General features: G+C 44.5%; 2 protein-coding genes across 2 annotated transcripts in view; one reads left to right on the top strand and one right to left on the bottom strand.

Moving 5' to 3' along the window:
* Window positions 1-639: 639 nt before the first annotated feature.
* LOC310796513 (adenosine 5'-monophosphoramidase HINT1-like) lies at window positions 640-2,464 on the top strand. The gene is made up of 3 exons (XM_083658711.1): window positions 640-771; window positions 1,668-1,772; window positions 2,158-2,464. The coding sequence occupies exons 1-3, from the start codon at window positions 688-690 to the stop codon at window positions 2,320-2,322; spliced, it is 354 nt and encodes a 117-aa protein (XP_083514837.1). The 5' UTR covers window positions 640-687; the 3' UTR covers window positions 2,323-2,464.
* Window positions 2,465-4,004: 1,540 nt separating this feature from the next.
* The window catches only part of cep170aa (centrosomal protein 170Aa), a 53,125-nt gene continuing 37,752 nt past the window's right edge, over window positions 4,005-19,377 (bottom strand). The window contains 11 exon segments of the mRNA XM_083658722.1: window positions 4,005-7,198; window positions 7,899-7,950; window positions 8,067-8,160; window positions 8,335-8,423; window positions 10,135-10,302; window positions 11,869-12,100; window positions 12,819-13,098; window positions 14,579-14,629; window positions 15,018-16,640; window positions 17,006-17,123; window positions 18,463-18,564. Of these exon segments, the coding sequence (XP_083514848.1) occupies window positions 6,879-7,198; window positions 7,899-7,950; window positions 8,067-8,160; window positions 8,335-8,423; window positions 10,135-10,302; window positions 11,869-12,100; window positions 12,819-13,098; window positions 14,579-14,629; window positions 15,018-16,640; window positions 17,006-17,123; window positions 18,463-18,564 (3,129 nt within the window). The 3' untranslated portion in view covers window positions 4,005-6,878.

The following is a 19,377-nucleotide window of genomic DNA, read 5'->3' as shown; positions in this document are numbered from 1 at the left end:
TCACTTCCGCTTTCGGAATAGTGCGAAATGAACGACCAATCAGTGTAGACTTTTAAAAAGGGGTACGGTTCTACCAGAGGCATATAATAGAAGAGTTCCGACATCTCCATTCACTCCAATGGACCAGTTTTTTTTTACTCTCAAGAGTTCCAGGAAGTAAGGTCCTGGATTAAGCAGCACTGTCGAGTGTTGCAGCAAAATAGACAGTTTGTGTTGTACTCTGAAAGGGTGTTTCCCCCCTTGAATCAAATTGTACATTATCAGCTTTATTTTAGCATGCAAAAGTAGCGCGAGACCCATTCCTGGCTGTTCATTGGCTAATGAGTCTCGCATTTTTGGTCCTCCGCTGACGCCACTCTCTCTCTAGAGGACACTAGTTCTAGCCAATGAGCTTTCACCATAATATTACAGCTCCCTGCAAGAAAGTTAGCTATAGCCCTTGCTACAGCTCCTTGCATACGACGTTAGCTCCTTGTTAGCTTGACAGGGGAAGCCTGGGAGCGTACCTATGTTCCCCGGGTCCTATATTCCCCGGGTCCTATGTTCCCCGTTTTTGTGGGACCGGGGAACATAGAACCCTTCCTAACCTCCCCCAGACCCTAACCCAAAACCTAACCTCTCCCACCCCTCACGCCTAAACCTAAGGTCGGCATTGCGGGTGGTCGGCATAGCGGATAGACACCCCAAATGTTACGGAGAGTGTTAAAAACGGGGAACATAGGACCCGGGGAACATAGGGATGACCCCGGAAGGCTTGCAGGGAGGCTACCGGTATGTCAGATATTGCAAAGCTTGCGCCCAGTTGGCAGAGACATTGGCTCTGTTAAACGATTGCAGCAGGGCATTTAACAAAATTGTTTCGATCTAGGGATGAGATGTTCAGCATATTATTGAGCCATTTCTCTTGTTAGCTTAATAGCTTCCTACCAATAACGAGGCCTATTATTTACCTTGTAGATGTAGATTGGGGGTTGCTTTCAATTAGTCATAGAGGATAGTAGATCTCAGTGGAGATACTACCCAGACAGAGTGTAATCTATGGTGTGGATGATGCAAGCTCATTCACTTACCATGTCATCATTATGTTAGTTCTGGAGCTGTTCCATAGACAGATAATATATTTGGTTGTTTATGTTTGTACGAGTCCACAATGTGTGGTCTAGACTCTAGTCTAGAGTCAATCTGAATCTAAAAGTGAATTATTTTATGGGGGACATGCATGGGACATGTCATGAGCCTGTGTAATATAATGTGGTAGAGATTGCTGTGGCTATTTGACTATTTTTGTTCACCAGAACAGTTTGCAGGAAAGTGAATAAAAGTGACTTGCACAATCAATTATTAAATAGCTGTGGCTGCCATGTTGGCTTTCTACAATGCATTGACAGTGCGGCACCTTCAAGACATCAAACGCAACATAACTGATGGTGGTTTTGTGATTGATTGTCTAATTGGCCAGAGTTTATTATTAATAAATGTCCACTGCCCCACTGACGAGTATTGACGTCTTTGCGTTGCTGGCACACAAGTTGCAATGATCAGCATTCACTGCTCCTTCTGTGTCAGTCAAGTCAATGCACCTCCCTACATACTGTTGTGGTAAGCGATACAAAAACACAACCCAGCAACACACTCAATCCTCATTTGGTGTTTTTTTTGTATTTCAGTGCATAGTTTTCCCTGATATCAGTGCTCAAGCCCCTGTTCACTTCCTTGTGGTCCCGAAAAAGCCAATTGTGCAACTGTCCAAAGCTGAGGAAAGCGATGCTGCAGTAAGTACATGTATGATGTCTTCTCACAATGTAAACTAGGCTGGTCACTCACTCACTCACTCACTCACTCCCTGTCTGTGTCTGCTGAAGTCATGGCAGTCTGCACGGTCCTGCTCAGACCCAAAGCTTTTATCGTAGACTGTAAAAATAAGGCGTAATCCAAAGTTCAATGATTTATGTAAGAGACTTTCTGTCAGTGATCAGTAGGTGGAGCTCTGTACAGCCAACTTGAAGTTTGTCCAAAACAACATGCAGTTACCCCATGCAATTTGTCCAATTTCTTTGGGCCTAAAGCCTGCATGAATTTCTACGTTTTATTTCTGGGTCCAAAGCAGATGTATTTTCAGTTGAGTTTCATTCCTGTATTGTCTCCTCCGTCTCTTAGTTGTTGGGTCACTTGATGATCGTTGCCAAGAAGTGTGCTGAGAAGAAGGGCCTGTCCAAAGGCTACAGGGTCGTCGTCAACGATGGGCCGGATGGCGGTCAGTCGGTCTACCACATCCATATCCACGTCCTGGGGGGACGGCAGATGGCCTGGCCCCCCGGCTAACCAGCCAGCCGCTCCACACAGAGCATCATCCTTCATGTTTGTCCTGTGTGACTATTATAACCGTCAGTGTGTCATGAAAGCAAAACTGTCAGATGAAACTTGGGGAATTTCTTAGTGGTCATTAAATGCACTTCACAACTATGAGAGTGGTGTTTTTCTTTCATTTTTCTAATTTTTTTTTCCCTGATTTTTCTCCCATGTTCTCCCCAATTGTACTTAGCCAATTCCCCCCTTTTCTGCCCCGGTCACTGCTCCACCCCTGTCGATCTGGGGAGAGCCGTAGACTAGCACCTGCTTCCCCCCCCCCCCCCCCCCCCCCCCCCCCCCCGATACAAGTGGTGCTTCTTTTCAGCTGACAGCGGGGAGCTTCACCGACAGGACGTGGCCGGGGGAGGATCATCACGCTATTCCCACCAGTTCCCCTCCACCCGACCGACCAGAGGAGGTGCTAGTGCAGCGACCAGGACACATACCCCTAATCTGGCTTCCCACCCGCAGACACAGCCAATTGTGCCTGTATGGATGCCCGACGCGCGAACCTGCAACCCTCATGTTGGTAGGCAGGGAGTCTACCGCTGCACTACCCGGACGCCTGTGTTTTTCTTTCCTTTGACTCCAGCCAGGTCCTTCTTGTTTTACTCCAGGCATGTCTCACAATTTCAATGCATTTTTAATACAAAGACAATTTCAATGTGTTCTGTGTAGTTCTAGTTCTTTGTAACTAATACTGGTGGTCCCCAGACCCCATGCTGAGAATCACTGGTCTAGTAGAAAATAAGTCAACTGAAGGTAGAGGAGTCGGTCACTGGTCTGTCTGCAGTGAGTCAGATTCAACCACTAGGTGGCAACAAATGACCACTTTCTGCAATCCTCTTGTCTTGGGCATGCCTTTGTAGCCTATCGATTTGATACAGTCATTAATTTAGTCATTCATCAATATATTTTGCTGATACTCGGAGACACACACAAACATATTTGCCAGTTATTGTAAAATCCCATTGGGGAAGAAAAGAGTATGGTAACAGCACATTAGTAGACCTTGAACTTCTGGATTCACATGCACAGTATGAGAAGAAGTTAGTAAAAGTATTTCATCCATTACAAAGACACAAGAAGATGCTGCAGTTATAATTATGCCCCAATAGGATCTTAATCATGCATTTGTACTTTTGTTTGCAAAAAAAAAATTGGTCAATGTGAAATGGATCAGAATAAAAATCACACAAATAGGACTTGATACTGTCCATTCCAATCATCTGACTGACATGCAGCAGTTATGGCAATGGGAAGTTGAATGTCATGTTTCTGAAACAAGACATAATCTGTTTGGATTAGGCTTGGTTCCTTCAGCATACAGCGTTTGAGCTTAATTGTCATCTTAATTGCTTAATTGCATTCAAAAATAGTAAAAACAGGTCTACTTTAATTAGCGAAAGTCATCTCTAATAAGGAATTTTCCTACTGTATGTTGATCCTAGTAGGACATTTGAAATTTGAGCGCCGCTGCCCAAAGTTGGCAGCGCTGGTGCAAATGTGGCTGTGTGTGCATGTGTACATCCAAAAGATCGATCTGCTAAATTTAATTTGACAAAGTGGAATCCAACAGAAATTGTCATCTGAAGCTAATCTAAAATGTGTGGAGGCCCAGTCCAATGAAAACAGCAAAACATCTGAATGGCTCCTGTTTTTATTAACAATAAGTAACAAATGCAGATAGTTGAACAAATATAAAATACATGAAACATCCACAAAATATTAAACAAAAAAATAAATAAAATTGTGTTTTTTTTTACAAAAATGACAAGAAAACAAAAACAAACACTGATCAGAGGACACGTGGAAAACAACTTTAAAATAAACGTGTACCGAGCATTTTTCTTCTTCAATACAACGGGAGGGGGAAAAAACAAGTAGCACAATTAGAGGCTTTGTTTATGGAGACAGAATAGTTCCAGAGAAGGCAGTCGGTTTTGATATCAGACGAGGATATCATTCTTTGTCATTTGACTCAACCTTTCACCGCTTTTTCACTACTTCTCAATGAGAAAACAATCTCATGTGCAAAATGAGAGAAATTAAAGTTTAGACGACTTGCATGTTTTTCATATTTTTAATCGATGCCATTCTATAGTTAAACCTGGCACTTCGAGGCATCGAAACATTGTACAGTACAGTATAGAGAGGAGGAAAGGAACATGTATTCTGGTACCTAAATTCACTATTGCAAGAGTATCTAAGTACTATTACACTGTCTTTGTCATCTTACTCTAAAACACAGACTACAAGTTGGAGAGAGATTCAGAAAATGGTTAGTCCCCATAAAACTAGAAAAGCAGCAAAGTCAATGAGGAAGTGTGTATCATCATTTTACACTATCAGTATTATCAGTATGAAAGTTCCTCCTTGGTGGAAACAGAACAACGCACCTATATACACTGAATTAAAGCCGTATTACAAGCGTAATCGTTAATAGGTCAGTGGGTTGGGATCCTTATCCTCAAGGATACATGATCACACATATCAAGTGATTTTGACACATTTCAAAGGCTTCCTTGTAAGTTGCCTCTGTTTGTTTAGACGGACATCTGTGAAACAACAATTCCAGCAGCTTTCTCAGGATCAAGTTTTGTGTGTAGTGGAGCTCTGACTGGTCATCGTGATTTGAACGACTGATACATCTTCCAATATGACACAGAGGAAAGATTCATTTGTCAGTTGATAGAGGTCTACAGTATCTGGAATACCATATCTAAATATTAGAAAATATTCTGTTGAAATGTTTCCCCTCCCCACCATTGACCATTTAAAAATATGCCACATGAGCTGTGACAGGAAACAGTAGAAAAAAGCCAATTGGAAATCATGGGACACTTGAGTGACGTAGCCTTCTGTGGGTCGAGGCTAAAGGGCACTGACCATCAAAGTACTGTAAGACAGCAATAATTAAACGACTGCTTCATAATAGTAAATCATTTGAATCTTTGATCTGTCTATTGAAAACTGGTCTGGAACATTTAGAGAAATATGTGAGGAAGGAACACTAATTTGCAACAAAAACAAAGATGAACTGCCTTATCGAAATTCAAATGGTTGTGCTTTTTGCACAACAGATGCATTTCATTCAGGGTAAAAGTAAAAGTTGGCTCTACAGTAACTGTTTGAAAATGACGACAACAACAAACGTTTGTATGCTACTTGTTCGCTTTGGTAGATGATATTTCGAACTGCGTTGGATCAAATGATCGTTGGTTTCCTGAAGGCCGTTGCTATTTAGCCAAATGGTGATGATTACCATTCTATATTAGTAAGATCAACACAGACACCAACTTCCAGAAATAAAAGCTTCTGCTTCTGGAGTGACACAGTGTTAAACTAGCCTGATATTCAGACGTCAACTCATCAACTCATTTCCTCTTCGAGAACAGCCAAATCCACAACTGTGCCTCGAAGGTCTGGAGCCAGGCTAGTGTTAAAACACGTCCTCCAGATACCAGCAGAGAAGAGATGCCAAAGGGAAGAGTACAGGAGAGCGATGGGGAGGCACAGTGGATCAGTGGACGGACAGTGGCCAGACCCCAGGTTAACATGGGTTAATACAAGCTTGATTTGTGATATATAATTATAACTCTGTGGTTCCAACATAACAACTGTTTCAGGTATATAGTATGTCTGTTTATGAAAGTGTTTGGCTTGGGTACTTATTAAGGCGGCTAACAGATCTCCTGCTGAAGAGGGCTAATAAAATATTGCCGTTTACTGTATGTCATCATAGTGTAAATAGAGCATAATTAGCATGTATTGTACAGTGAATTATGTTCTTGGCTGACAGAACGCATACTCATGTGGAATGAGAAGTTGTCGTGTATATTGTTTGAGTGCTGTTAGGGAGGCTATGAGGAGATACACTGCTACTATCAAGGATGTGCTTGAAGGCAGGTCCTTTGTGTAACTCGTGGTCCAGACACATGGAGAAGGCAAGAGCAGAACGCTGGAGGAGAGTGGAGACTGTACAACCACAGACATTTGTCTGTTGATAAGAGTAGCCAGGAGGTAGCCTGCCTGTATCCGCGCAACTCCACCCGTCCGCAGACTCCGCTTGGCCAGGTGAGCACAAACAGTTTACAGGTAAGATACTCATGTAACCGTATACAGTCTGTTTCCATTCAGGGTTATTGATCCAGGATCCATCACTTGGGGTTTTTGGCCTGTCAGTTTCTACTGAATTTGCTGTCCGTCAAGTGATACGACCATAGGATCTGTCACCCAGGTTCCACAGGAGTTCCTCCATCTAGTTAGAGTTGAAAAGTGTCAGTTGAAGCAGTTCATGGCTGGCCAGGTCCAGCGCTTTCTGTCAATAAAGTTGATGATATACTAATAATCTCATCGCCTTGTGAAGTGAGGAGAATGGCCACTGTTCTCTCAGTGAGGTTGGTTACATATTTCTACTCCTGTCGCCTTGTTGTGAACACTGATCACCAGCCCACCTTACTCTCCGATGCAGACTTTACATTTATTCACATAGCATTGATTTCAGGGGCAACCTCAATCGTTTCTGTTCACTTCTGTGCAATGGCCTCCTCTCCACTCGGCCGTATGCGGCTGAAAGGCAGTCCTACTCCAGTTACGCCCAGACCCAAGTCCAGGGTTCGTGCAGTGTCCTCTGGGTTGGCAGAGGCGGCCTGGCTCCTGGCGGTGGGTGCTGGTGTCCCGGGCCCAGGAAGGATCTCTGGGAGGGCTAAGTGGGAGGGCGGGGGCTGAGACCCAGGGCTGGTGGTTGTTTTGGTGGTCTGGGGCTTGGTAGGGGTGGTGGGACTGGTCAGTCCGAGGCTGGTCAAGGCGTCCAGAGTCCCGTCTGGATCGACCATCACATTGATCACTGTGGAAGGGAGAGTAGAGGGTGGTAGGGAGGTTGGTGGACTGCATTTATATAGCACTTTTATCCAAAGAGCTTTACAATGTGCCTAGTTTCACCAGTTCACACACATTCATAAACCAATTGGCGACAGCTACCACGCAGGGTGCTGGCGCAGCCATCGGGAGCAGTTTGGGGTTCAGTATCTCACCTAAGGACACTTCGACATGCGGACTGGAGGAGCCGGGGATCGAACCACCAAAGCGATTAGTGGACGACCCGCTGTACCTCCTGTACATGTGGAAGGAGGGGGACTTTGTCTTTGTGTCAAGCTCATGGTATATTTGCTTTGGAAATTAATTTGGGCGGGTTCGTACGGAATAACAACAACAATGGCTTTGGACTCGACAGTTTGGCCAAACTAGTCGAATAACACGCTTTGTGGATAGCGTCTCCATTTCCTTTTCCGGTTCATTGCCTTTGTTTATGCTACATTTCTGTGATAAAATCTCATGTTCAACTCCAAAGAAATCATTTTGAGGCTTGGCTTGCTGCGCCTGTTAAGATGATATCTGCACCTTTATGAGCGTGAAAACGACTTCTAAAAATAAAGAAATAAATCTTGTTAGTATATCGCTGCCTTCAAAGTGTGTGTGGACCGTCTGTGTGTGTGAGAACTATGTGTGTTCATGTACATTGTGCATCCATGTTTCCTCAACGTTACCTTGGAGCTGCTTCTCAACTCTCTTCAGCTCGAGCAGAATTGAAGAGATCTCCTGCAGGAAGGAGAAAGGAAACAACAACTAAACTATTAGCTGCCGATATCATTTTGCTGTCCTAAGTAGCACTTTTCTTGACATCAAGTACTGATGAAATACAAAGGTTTCCTTACCCTGTTGGAGGTTTTCAGGAGTGGTATGTCGCTCTCAGATCTCAGTTTGTTCTCAATCTCATCCCAGTTCCTGTCCTTATCCTTGAACAATATCCTGGAGTAAAATAAGACATATATTCAATCACGATGTCTTCGGTTTTACAAAAAACAAGTTGCACGGTGATGTCGGTGAGGAATAATGGCAATATACATATATATATATATATATATATATATATATATATATATATATATATATATATATAAAATATACGAGCTCAGGAGTTACCTGATTTTTCCTGCCGTTTTGTCGACAGAATGTCTGATCTTGGAGGACAGCTGAGAAACTGAAGTGAGCAGCAGGCTGTCCAACACCGCCTGAAGGACAGAGGACAACACCTGTAAAGACACGTACTAGGAGGACAACAACTGTAAAGACACGTACTAGGAGGACAACAACTGTCAAGACACGTACTAGGACATCTTTAGAAAAGAACACTTTCATTTCCAAATACCAGTTTGAAAAAAGTCACAACTTTGCTTATAAAATAGTAGAGGCATAAACCACTGTGGGATTAATTAATACCCCGCTAGTCCATCTGATGGACTTTTCCTGCATTCGCGTATGGGCCGTTTCGACAGTTTTTGAGTAAATGGTCTTAAATTAAGGCTAGGTATTTTTTTGGGGGTATTTGACAAAAATCAATCATAGTTATCATTTTTATACGATCCTAAGACCTATTTTCAAAAATACTCCTCAATTTACTACTGGTCCATCTGATGGACCCATTGTCTTCCATTGAAACCACTCTATTGGTACTCCCAGCAAATTTTCACAAAATTAATTTATTTCATTTATTTCAGCGGGCATCCTGGACCAAATACCTTGAACTTTGACCTTAATATCTAACCTTGGAGTTGGTAGAAATTTTGGGGGAGTTACATGGTCTCAAAGTCCATTGCATAGTTGTCCCATTGATTTCAATGTTAATTTTGCACAAAAAGAACATTTTTTTTTGACTTCCAGCAAATTTTTCAAAAAATCATTATTTCCTTGATGTTACACATCTCACCTTGACTCAAGCGGTTAAAATTGTAGTTTCTAATGTGTTTGCCTATTTCCCCATATTCCCCCAGTTTTGGCATAGCAATCAATTCCATACAGTTTACATGAAATGTAAAAAAAACTGATTCCTATGCCAAAGATGGGAAAATATTATAAAACTGAATTTGACAGTCCACACTACTGATTTGAAGCCTTTAGACCAGGATAGATGCTGGACTAAAGCTCGTTTGTGTTTTTTGGGGAAAATGGCTGGTAGTCCAAAACATGCGCTTTTTGGATTTTTGGCTCAAAATATGAAAAAATACTATTTTTACAAGAAATCACAAAAAATACAAAAACCCACTGATGATGTCACAATGTCTGTGACATCATCAGTAATGTCATCAGTGACATATTATTGACAAAAAAATCATCTCATGACATCACTGATGATGTCATAGGCTAGTGATGTCATAGCTATTGTGACATCATGCCTGCGAATCTTTGATACTAGGCATCTTGCAGTGGTGACTTTTGTAAAACACCCCAACTTGCCCATAATATCAGACCCAAAGCCAGTTTGTCTTTATGGAAATGGAAAAAAAAATCACTTTTTTTTTTATGTACTTTTTTTTTTTTACTGTACTTACTGTACACTGGCATTTGAGGGGTTAAAATTCGAATAGGTATGAAATGTTGGTATGAGGTATTAGGGAAGAAGTTACCAATGAATTATAAACAGTCAAAAATTTAAAAATTTAAATTAATATTTATAAATTAGTACACGATACCCGTTAAGGTCCATCAGATGGACCAATAGTAAATTGAGGATTCCGCGCCTCCGGGGTACAAGGGTTAAATGAACTGATTTAAGAGCAAACTGTTATTTTGGAGTTGTGTTTAATTCAGATAACCCTTCCAATGTAATATACTGAATGATTCTAAATCAACTCTTTGGAGGCGATGGCATCTTTTCTTTGTTGTCGCCTGTTCCATTGTTTACTTCCTTGCTTCTGTTGTTCACCTCCTCCTCCTCCTCCTCACCTCCTCTCGGTTCCAGGTGCGTCTCCTCAGAGGGCGGGGCTCCAGACTGTCAGGGGCACGGGGGCGGAGCTCCACCGGCCGCCCGTTGATCTCTGGCGCTTTACTGGTCGAAATCACAGGAGGGATCTTCCTGAAGTTGAGGCTCTCGTCAAACACCCGATCCACCAGCTGAGCAAAGAGAGATGCAGAGATGTAGAAGAGAGCGAAATTAATAATAATAATAATAATAATAATAGATATGACTTATATAGCGCTTTTCTAAATACTCCAAGATGCTTACTTAAGGGGTAGATTAAAAGCAAAAAGATTTGTGAGAAATGAAGGAATGAGGGAGTCTGAGTGAGAGCAGGCTAAGCGGTATTAAAGCACCACTATACAAAAAAAGAGATGAGCACTCTCTTCCTCTCATGGAAAAAAGAAAAGAAAGAATAAAAGAGCGAATGAAAGTAGAGGAGAAGGGAAAGAATGAATTCTATCTCTACCAATGTGACGGACATACATTACCCAGAAGACCTGTCGGGATGACAGGATGACGAGGGAATGAGAAGTGCTATAAAACTCGGTTAGGCTTAGGCAAGAACAATTCGGTTGAGGTTATGGTTTTCTGATTTAACCACGAGCAAACCCTAACCCTAACCAAATTGTTTTACTTGCCTAACCATAATAACCAATCTTTGGGACATAATGAAATGTTTTCGAATAAGAAAAAACGTTTGTTAAAATGTATGAGGTTTATCCAGGAATCGAAGGCAAACACCTAACCCACCAAAACACAAATTCAGCTGAACAATTTCTTATTTAACCATGATGACCAACCCTTAACCATAACTTTAACCCTATTATTTTACTTGCCAAACCCTAACTGTAACAACCGACATCCTTGAAACAAAAAGAAAAATTTAATAAAAAATGTTTGAAGAGTTTTATAGCGTTTCTCCTTCCCTCGTCATCCCGACGGAAGCTTGGCCTTCTTCGGACCAGAAGGTATTGTGGGTACATCTGTCACATTGGTAGAGATAGGCACTCCAGATGATGGCTCCAAAGCAACAGAAAGGCAAAGTTAGCCATCTTTATTAAAGGAACACTCCGCCCATTTTCAACCAGCTTTGTATCATTAGAACATCAGTAGTATATCAGAAAACTGTAAACGGTTTTGAAGTCTGTCATTTAATTTGACAGTTATTGAGTGTTAAAGTGTGGACCAGTGACATCACTGGTCCACACTAACTCAAATTAATAACTCATTAACTCAAATCAACTCTCAATAACTGTCAAACTATTCATCATTCATCTAGTTTGACAGTTATTGAGAGTTGATTTGAGTTAATGAGTTATTAATTTGAGTTAGTGTGGACCAGTGATGTCACTGGTCCACACTTTAACACTCAATAACTGTCAAATTAAATGACAGACTTCAAAACAGTTTACAGTTTTCTGATATACTACTGATGTTCTAATGATACAAAGCTGGTTGAAAATGGGCAGAGTGTTCCTTTAAGCTTTGTGTCGAATCTGACAAAACATCTCCAAACATGGACAGAGCGCCATGACACACTTGAATGTTTGTTGTGTAGAATGTTTGATTGGCGTGCCATGTGGTGTGGCATGCGGCGTGCCATGGTGTACCATGTGGTGTGCCATGTGCTTTAGGGTGACAGAAACAGCGGGTTGGAAGCAATGGAAGCAAACGAAGCAAGGCGGCGATAGACGAAGAAGAAGAAGACAAACGGGCACCTGTCTCATGCTGTCCTGTATGTCCGTCTGCGTGGGACGTGCAGGGCCTACCTCTTCCCGGGTGTCGATGGCGGATCCCGGGGTGGTGGCGGCGGTGCTCACGGTGGTGCTGGGCGCCGTGCCCGACGAGCTGACCGAGTCGATCTCACCGGCCACGTCGTGGATCTCACGAGCCAGGATGGCCAAGTCCTTAGCCAGGTCCTGGCTGATCCTGCGCACACAGGGATATAACCTGTTAACCCACAGACAGGGTTCTTTAGAACTCGGGACAGATACACAAATGTATACATGCAGCCTGCATACAATAATACACAATAAGCTGTCATCGTTTGCATAGGGAAATAAATAACTAGACCCCGAACAACTATACTGCATAAACTCCAAAGATCCAAACTAGGATGTGCTCAAACTCATAACATGTGATACTTATTCTCACAACAGTTATAAAGTTATATGCATTTCAGAAAGCTATACACTGAAAGTCAACTCTAAACAATTTCTAGTACTGTAGTCAAATTACCCATTTTAAACTGTAAACCAATTTTAGTGATAAATAAGCTTAAATACATGTTCAACTTTGCTAGGACAATATATTACTTACAATATATATCGACATTATAACATATTAGTGATCATGAACGCTTATATTATTTCTACTACTGTAATTGGAGGGCCTGTGGCGCGGCGCACAATTGCTCAACTTCCATTGTGACATCATCAGTGATGTCGTCTGCGAGGCGGGCGATTTCCATAACTGCACCCATGGCGCATCATCTCCAGAGTCTCCATCCTAGCGCGCAAGATTCTAGCATTATACTAATAAGGGTAACAAGCCTTTGGTTATCTGCATAGGCAGAATGGGTTGTTGTTGGCTCATGAAAGAGGAAATACCAATAATTACTAAGTGGTTCCCAAATACAATATTAGGTCCACAATGAATAGATCAATACCTGGCGATCTCCTCGCTGTGTGCCGTCCAGTCCTTGATGTAGTCCTCCTGCTCTCTCATGCGGTGTTTCATGCCCACGCCGCCCGGCGCCGTCACCAGGCCGGGGGCCGGGCTGCCACTCATGCCGGCGGAGCCCAGCCTGGAGCCGCGGTGCAGGACCGGGTGGTGCGGCCGCAGGGGGCGCCCTCCGTGCTTCGGGGAGTTCCGGTTGGAGCCGAACTCTTCCTCTGAGGTAGAGCCGTACTCCGGGGGCAGACGCCTCCACCTGCTGCTACTGGAGACTGAGGAGGCAACGAAAGAGGAACGCGTTCGTTATGATTCCATTCCAACGTGTGTTATTCATGAAGTTATTACTGAGCGCGTGTGATGTGAGGCCTTGTTACTGAGGCAGCCCACGGCCTATCTGAAGTGCTATACTTTAATACTTAAGTACAGTTAATTCATAATTAACTATTAAAAAAAACGAATTAAAAGACTGCTCTACTATGCTGTATTTTGAGGCATATAGACCATAGAGTCGGAAACCTTTTTGCCATATACATGTTAGAACAAAAAGGTTTGGAAGAAATATTATATTCAAATATTAATTTTGCCATGTGTGTATGCTTCCTCTTAGACTGAAAGAAGAAATGAGGACTATATGAGAGAACATTGATGAGGCAAAAGCAGGTAGTTTTTAACATGAGTTTTGTTTATGCACAGCTGCATGGATATTTTAGAGATGAATAATACCACATTGAACACATTAGAAGCAGCAACAAAATATGTAGTTTGTTAATAAAACCGGCCACCTAAAAGCACCCCGCCCCACGGCAGCCAGAGCCAAACCAAGAGTCAAAACAAGGTGCAGAAAACCTCGATGCACCCAAGAGATATGATGGCCTGCACCGTGATGAGACAACAGCATGCTCTCTCTCTCCATCTCTCATGAGGAGTGAGATGATCAGGTAGTAGCAGCAGCAACACCACACACACACGTCTCGAATCAACATCTCCACAAGGTGGAGCACCTTTCCAAAAACGTGCTCGTGGGGTTTTTGCAGTCAACACACCAAATTATTTGTGCTCAAATGTGGCGACAAAATGTCTGAAGAGAGAAGTAGAGTGGGAGGAGAGCATCTGGGTCTTCATCACTGTATTACTTGGATGGATGGATGGGGTCACACAGTTAACACTGCAACACAACGCCAGAACCGGGTCACTGTCGTATCACTGGGCTTTCACTTTCTTGGGGAGCAAATTGATCCAACGTTTGATTGGATGTAGTAACAACACAAATGGCACAAATCCACTTGATATATTTACACCAGACAAAATAGAACATCAGAAGACTTCTACTGGGGAAGGGAGGGGACTATCTGAGGTTGATGATTCATGTAACAGGTGTAAGTGCTCTATAAGGGCTCAGGTGTGACAGTCTTGAATAAAGTACCATCGTTTAAGTTTTAATGTTGTACGACTAAAGCGTCTCTTTTTCAAGTGCTGGATAATATCTCATTTTGGACTTGATGAAAAAATGATCAGTTGCATGAAGAGCAAATACACTTGTCTCATGATAGGTCTGCTTTTTTAAAGCTTGTATTGTGACCCAGGTCTGACAGACACACACACACACACACACACACATGCGCACACACACACACACACGCACACACACACACACACGCACTCACACGCACACACACACACACACACACACACACACACACACACACACACACGGCACAGTCCTTTGAAGGCTCTACAGTTGTGGTACAGTACCCATCAGTTCCTCCTCTGTAGCACCACCCTCAGGATCAGGCTGAGGGCTCTCTGAACGATGAAATCCAACGCACAAGTTGACCACAAGACAATGGAAATGTTTAAAGACTGAATGTTTGTTTTACACACCGACACATGATGAGGGATGCGATGGTATTCAGGGACACGTTTGGAGTTGATCAACAGTATTTTTCATAGAGCCAACAACACACCATACAATACAATTATTTTGGAATAACCTAAATAAGCAAGCCTAATATACAATTAGACTTGACCTCATACTGTACCTCCTTATCGGAAGAGATCATCACTTCTTGTTTGTTTTTTTATCAACTTACAGCAAACAAATGATTGGGACCCGTGTTTGCAGTAGTTCAATATCTATTTCACTAGGATCCAACCGGCCATCATCTAACCTGCATGCAGGTGATGTGCTCACCTGTGGGCGAGCAGTATCCAGATGTTGTGGTCTTCGCCTTGGCTTCGGTCAGCTTGGAGACACTGTTGGCCCTCATCCTGGGCGTCAGCCGGCTCTCCGTGGGCGTGGTCGAGCGCAGGCCGAGACGCAGCGCCGTCTCGGCCGACAGGCGCGGCGACGACGTGGAGCTCCGGGTCGTCATGCACTCCGAGTCGCTGCGGGCCGAGATGGAGCCCACCCGGGTCCGGCGCGGCTGGGCCAGCATGTCCAGCCGCGACGGGCCCTTGCGACCGGACGGGGGTTTGGAGGTGGAGCTGGTGGTGGACACCTCGGAAGCCACGGACTGCCTGTCCGCGTCGGCCAGGTCCGTGTCGGAGGTGTCGCCCAGCCGGGCCCGGCGGAGGAGGGAGGCTCTCGTGGGCCGCGGCTGAGGGAGCGACGCCTGCTTGCCCATGGAGGAGGCGGTGGCTGCCTGGATGGTGCGGCTGCTTTTAGAAGAAGAACCGTTGGCGGAAGTCTTGCCCGACCTGCTACTATCCAGTTTGGAATGGAGGAGATCATCCGTGGAAGTGTGTGAACCGCGGCTGTACGCTAAGTGCCCCAAATTGGGTCCGGGTCCGGAGTAGGAGGTCTCCTGGTCTGAGGAGAGGATGTCGGAGATGGGGAAGGAGGACGTCAGGTCGTCGTCGGTGAGATCCAGAGAAGGCTGGCGCCCCCTGGAGGAGGAGGAGGGCGGCTGCACGGAGCGACGCGCGTCGGCGCGGCTCGTCGCGTCCGTCGTCGTCGTCGTCCTGCTTTTGGTCTTCCTCTCCAGGCGCTCGCGGGCGCTGCTGCTGGCGTTGGTGACGCTGCTCTTGGAAGCTGTGCTCATGTTGCTCTTCTCGCGGTGCATGCTGCTCAGAGAGCGTCGTTTCTGCTGGCCCGCCGCCTTCCTCGCCGCCTCCCCGGCCACCTGACTGGCGGCGCTGGTCGTGTCCACGTCCGACTCGGGCGAGATGGAGCCGGTCCTGTGAGGCGGGTAGCCGGAACCCGTTGTGGCGTGGTTGTTTTGACCGCTTTTCTGCTCCAGCTTGTTCTCATCTCTCAGCTTGGCCTCCAGGAAGGCCATGACAGCTTCGGTGTCCTTCAGGAGCGCAGCGGTGTCCATGCTGCCCACAGAGTCGCTGCGTTCACGCCCGCCGCCCACGCCTCGGTTGATGCGCGGGATGAGCTCTGCTGGGACGTTGGCGCTGGGCTTCTCGATAGTGAAGCTGCCCTGGCGCACCAGAGGCTTCCCCCCCGCCTTCTCTCCACCCTCCCCCCCTCCTCCTCCTCCTTTCCTCTCCTCTGACCTCTTCCTGCGCTCGGCGCTGCCGGAGGTCCGGACGGAGGCTTTGGACGGAGAGGAGGTTGAGATTTGTTTCCGTCTGCTGGTCATCTCACCGCCGTCCTCCATGACGGGGGTGCGGGACTCCCCGTCTCCCTTGTGCTCCTTCTCCTGGGGCTCAGTGTCTTGTTTCTCGCCGATCTCGGACCTCAGCGCCGCCAGAACTTTGGCGCCGGATTTAGCCCGCGGGTCGTCCACAGGGAGTTGGGGGAGGGTCCTGCGCTTACGGTCAGTCAGACTGGAGGAGGAGTCGGCTTCTAAAGAGACCAAAGGACAAGCTTGAGATTCAAGCCACTTTTAAGTGGATTGCAGGCACACTGAACTCAAATGTTCTATTTGTGATCGATAGTTTTGCGATATGAAATCAACAATTATTGGTATTTACATGCTTTCAATTTTAAATACAGTGTAGATCATTTTGTATAAACAGTTTTAACTTGACAACATAAACATTCTATATTGCCCTGGCCCTAGCTTACTTCCAGGAAATACAGGAAATAAGTGAGGTTTCAAACTGTTCTCTCGACACAATTCCGTGAAAACCGCCTATACACTGCATTTAAAAACGACAAAAGCACATTACGTTATGTGTTGTTATGTTTCATCTAGTCGTTCTCTGGGAGTCAAGTGAATGAATATGTACCTCTCTCCTTGTGCAGGAAGCCGGGCGGTTCTGCTCCCGAGCCCTCTGGGTCGGTCCTGGTGTGATTGGCAGCTAGACTGGCCCACTGAGAGACCCAGCTCGAGTCTGCAGCCAGAGCCTGAGGGCAAGGAAGGGGGGGGAGGGGGGAAGCAGTTAGCCAATTAGAAGTGGCACAGAGCTGCACAGAGTATACAGGGCAGGTGATCAGTGAGACTAGTCTCATGTACATTTATTTATCTGTTCATCTGAGTCACTAAACCATCACGTTAATGTAGGGTGATGGAGATGATTTGGAGGTATCAAGCCAAACCCCTGTATACGGTATGTATGTTACTCTGTAATACTGTACGTATTTTATTCTGCGATCTATAAAGTCATTCTGGTTTTGATTCATAATCTCCCCTTTTAAAAGGGGATTTAAAATCTAAATCTAGTAGGCCACCCGCAACTTACAGGAAGGTTTTGTGAAAAGTTGAACAGTTGCTACTCAACAGGAGAAAGGCATCTTAAAAGCCTCGGTACAACAAACCCTGTGTTACACACTAGCCCCTCCCTCTCATGATCTTAGAGGAAATGGCCTGGAGGCGTCACACTGCCCCCTCCCTCTCTGGAGGGGATGAGCGTGTCTCTCATCATCTTTGCATGATCTAGGTCAACCTCCAGGAGGACCAGCCTCCTCCCTCCCACAGGCTGAGGGGAGTAGTGCGGTCAAGCCATGGGAGGGACCGACTCGTATTGACTAACTCAACCGTGAACCTTGGCTTTTTCCTGTTTTTCAATATATATGACACTGGACAGAGTTGTACAACAGAACATAACTTTAGTGGTTGATAGTGGTCAATTCTGCAGCTTCTGCCATGGGAAGTTCTGTTCTGTTAAGCCTAACTGGAAAGAATGTTTTGAGCTTGTGCAACACCATCAACATTATGAACAAACAATGGAGCATAAATAGACATGCTGACTTGATCAAAAGAAGGAGAAGTAGAGAAAGACAGATGGAGAAAGAGAGAGCACGACAATGAGAAATATAACGTTACATATTGCAGATACATGAGAAACATAACGTTACATGCAGATACATGAGAAACATAACGTTACATGCAGATACATGAGAAACATAACGTTAGATGGAGATATATGAGAAACATAACGTTACATGCAGATAAATGAGAAACATAACGTTACATGCAGATACATGAGAAACATAACGTTAGATGGAGATATATGAGAAACATAACGTTACATGCAGATAAATGAGAAACATAACGTTACATGCAGATAAATGAGAAACATAACGTTACATGCAGATACATGAGAAACATAACGTTACATGCAGATAAATGAGAAACATAACGTTACATGCTAAATACATGCTACACGTTAGATGCAGATAAAGGAAAAAAGAGCAACAGAGGAAAACGGAATGAAAAAAGACAAATGAGCTGTTTGTATCCTACCTCCTTCCCTGTGTCTCCTGCCTCCTTGCCTCCTCCCTTCTCTCCCTTCAGGTCTGATGATATAGACGATTCCTGCTTTTGATTCTGCTCTACTCCAAACACCTGGGTGCATTAATAACAAGCAGGATCACACAGTTATTATATGATCTTAGATTTGATTCTGTATGTATCCAAAATGTATAGAAGGCTCATTATCATTTGTTTGCTTTATGTAGTGCAGCCATAACGTTGAGCTTCATTTTATGACAAGCTGATTCATGCCCTCATGATATATAAACATGATGATATTATTCCTTAAGCTTCTTAATGAACAAAACTTTAGTGAACAAACACACGCAGAAGATGCTGTTGAATTAAAGTGCCCTTCTGCACTCGATAGGCGAGCACCATGGCAACGAACACAGCAAAATCACACACTCTCTCGCCACACACACACACACACACACACACACACACACACACACACACACACACACACACACACACACACACACACACACACACACACACACACACACACAGACACACACACACACACACACACACACACACACACACACACACACACACACACACACACACACACACACACACGACCATTTACAAAATGGGGAGAGAGCCAGAGAGAGAGAGAGAGAGGACTGAGCAGTGTGCCAATTAGTGTGTCAGCTAATTACAGGAATTAGCATAACAACACTTCCGGGTTTGAATGTAACACGTTCAGGCAGAAATACACCCCGCCAATTACATCACTGCTACCTTCCAAGAGAACCTCTTTAAGCTACACATCAAATGTATAGAACAGCTGAAAGAGATGTGTGCGCCTCTGTAAGAGGTAGTCTGGTAAACATGTAAGTATAAATTATGCCTGTATAATAATCTTTACTGGCAGCAGCTTGACCTCCTGAAAGTAAC

This window comes from Poromitra crassiceps (genome assembly GCF_964638095.1).
Source record: "Poromitra crassiceps genome assembly, chromosome: 22".
NCBI lineage: Eukaryota > Metazoa > Chordata > Actinopteri > Beryciformes > Melamphaidae > Poromitra > Poromitra crassiceps.
The sequence above is the reverse complement of the archived record's forward strand: the minus strand, read 5'-3'. Positions and strand labels throughout refer to the sequence as shown.

Bases quoted from the DNA above. Each gene is read 5' to 3' on its own strand.
- LOC310796513 (XM_083658711.1), top strand. From the start codon at position 688: ATGTTACGGAGAGTGTTAAAAACGGGGAACATAGGACCCGGGGAACAT. The intron at 772-1,667 runs GTATGTCAGATA...TTTGTATTTCAG, and splicing joins GGCTTGCAGGGAGGCTACCG to TGCATAGTTTTCCCTGATAT. The intron at 1,773-2,157 runs GTAAGTACATGT...TCCGTCTCTTAG, and splicing joins CTGAGGAAAGCGATGCTGCA to TTGTTGGGTCACTTGATGAT.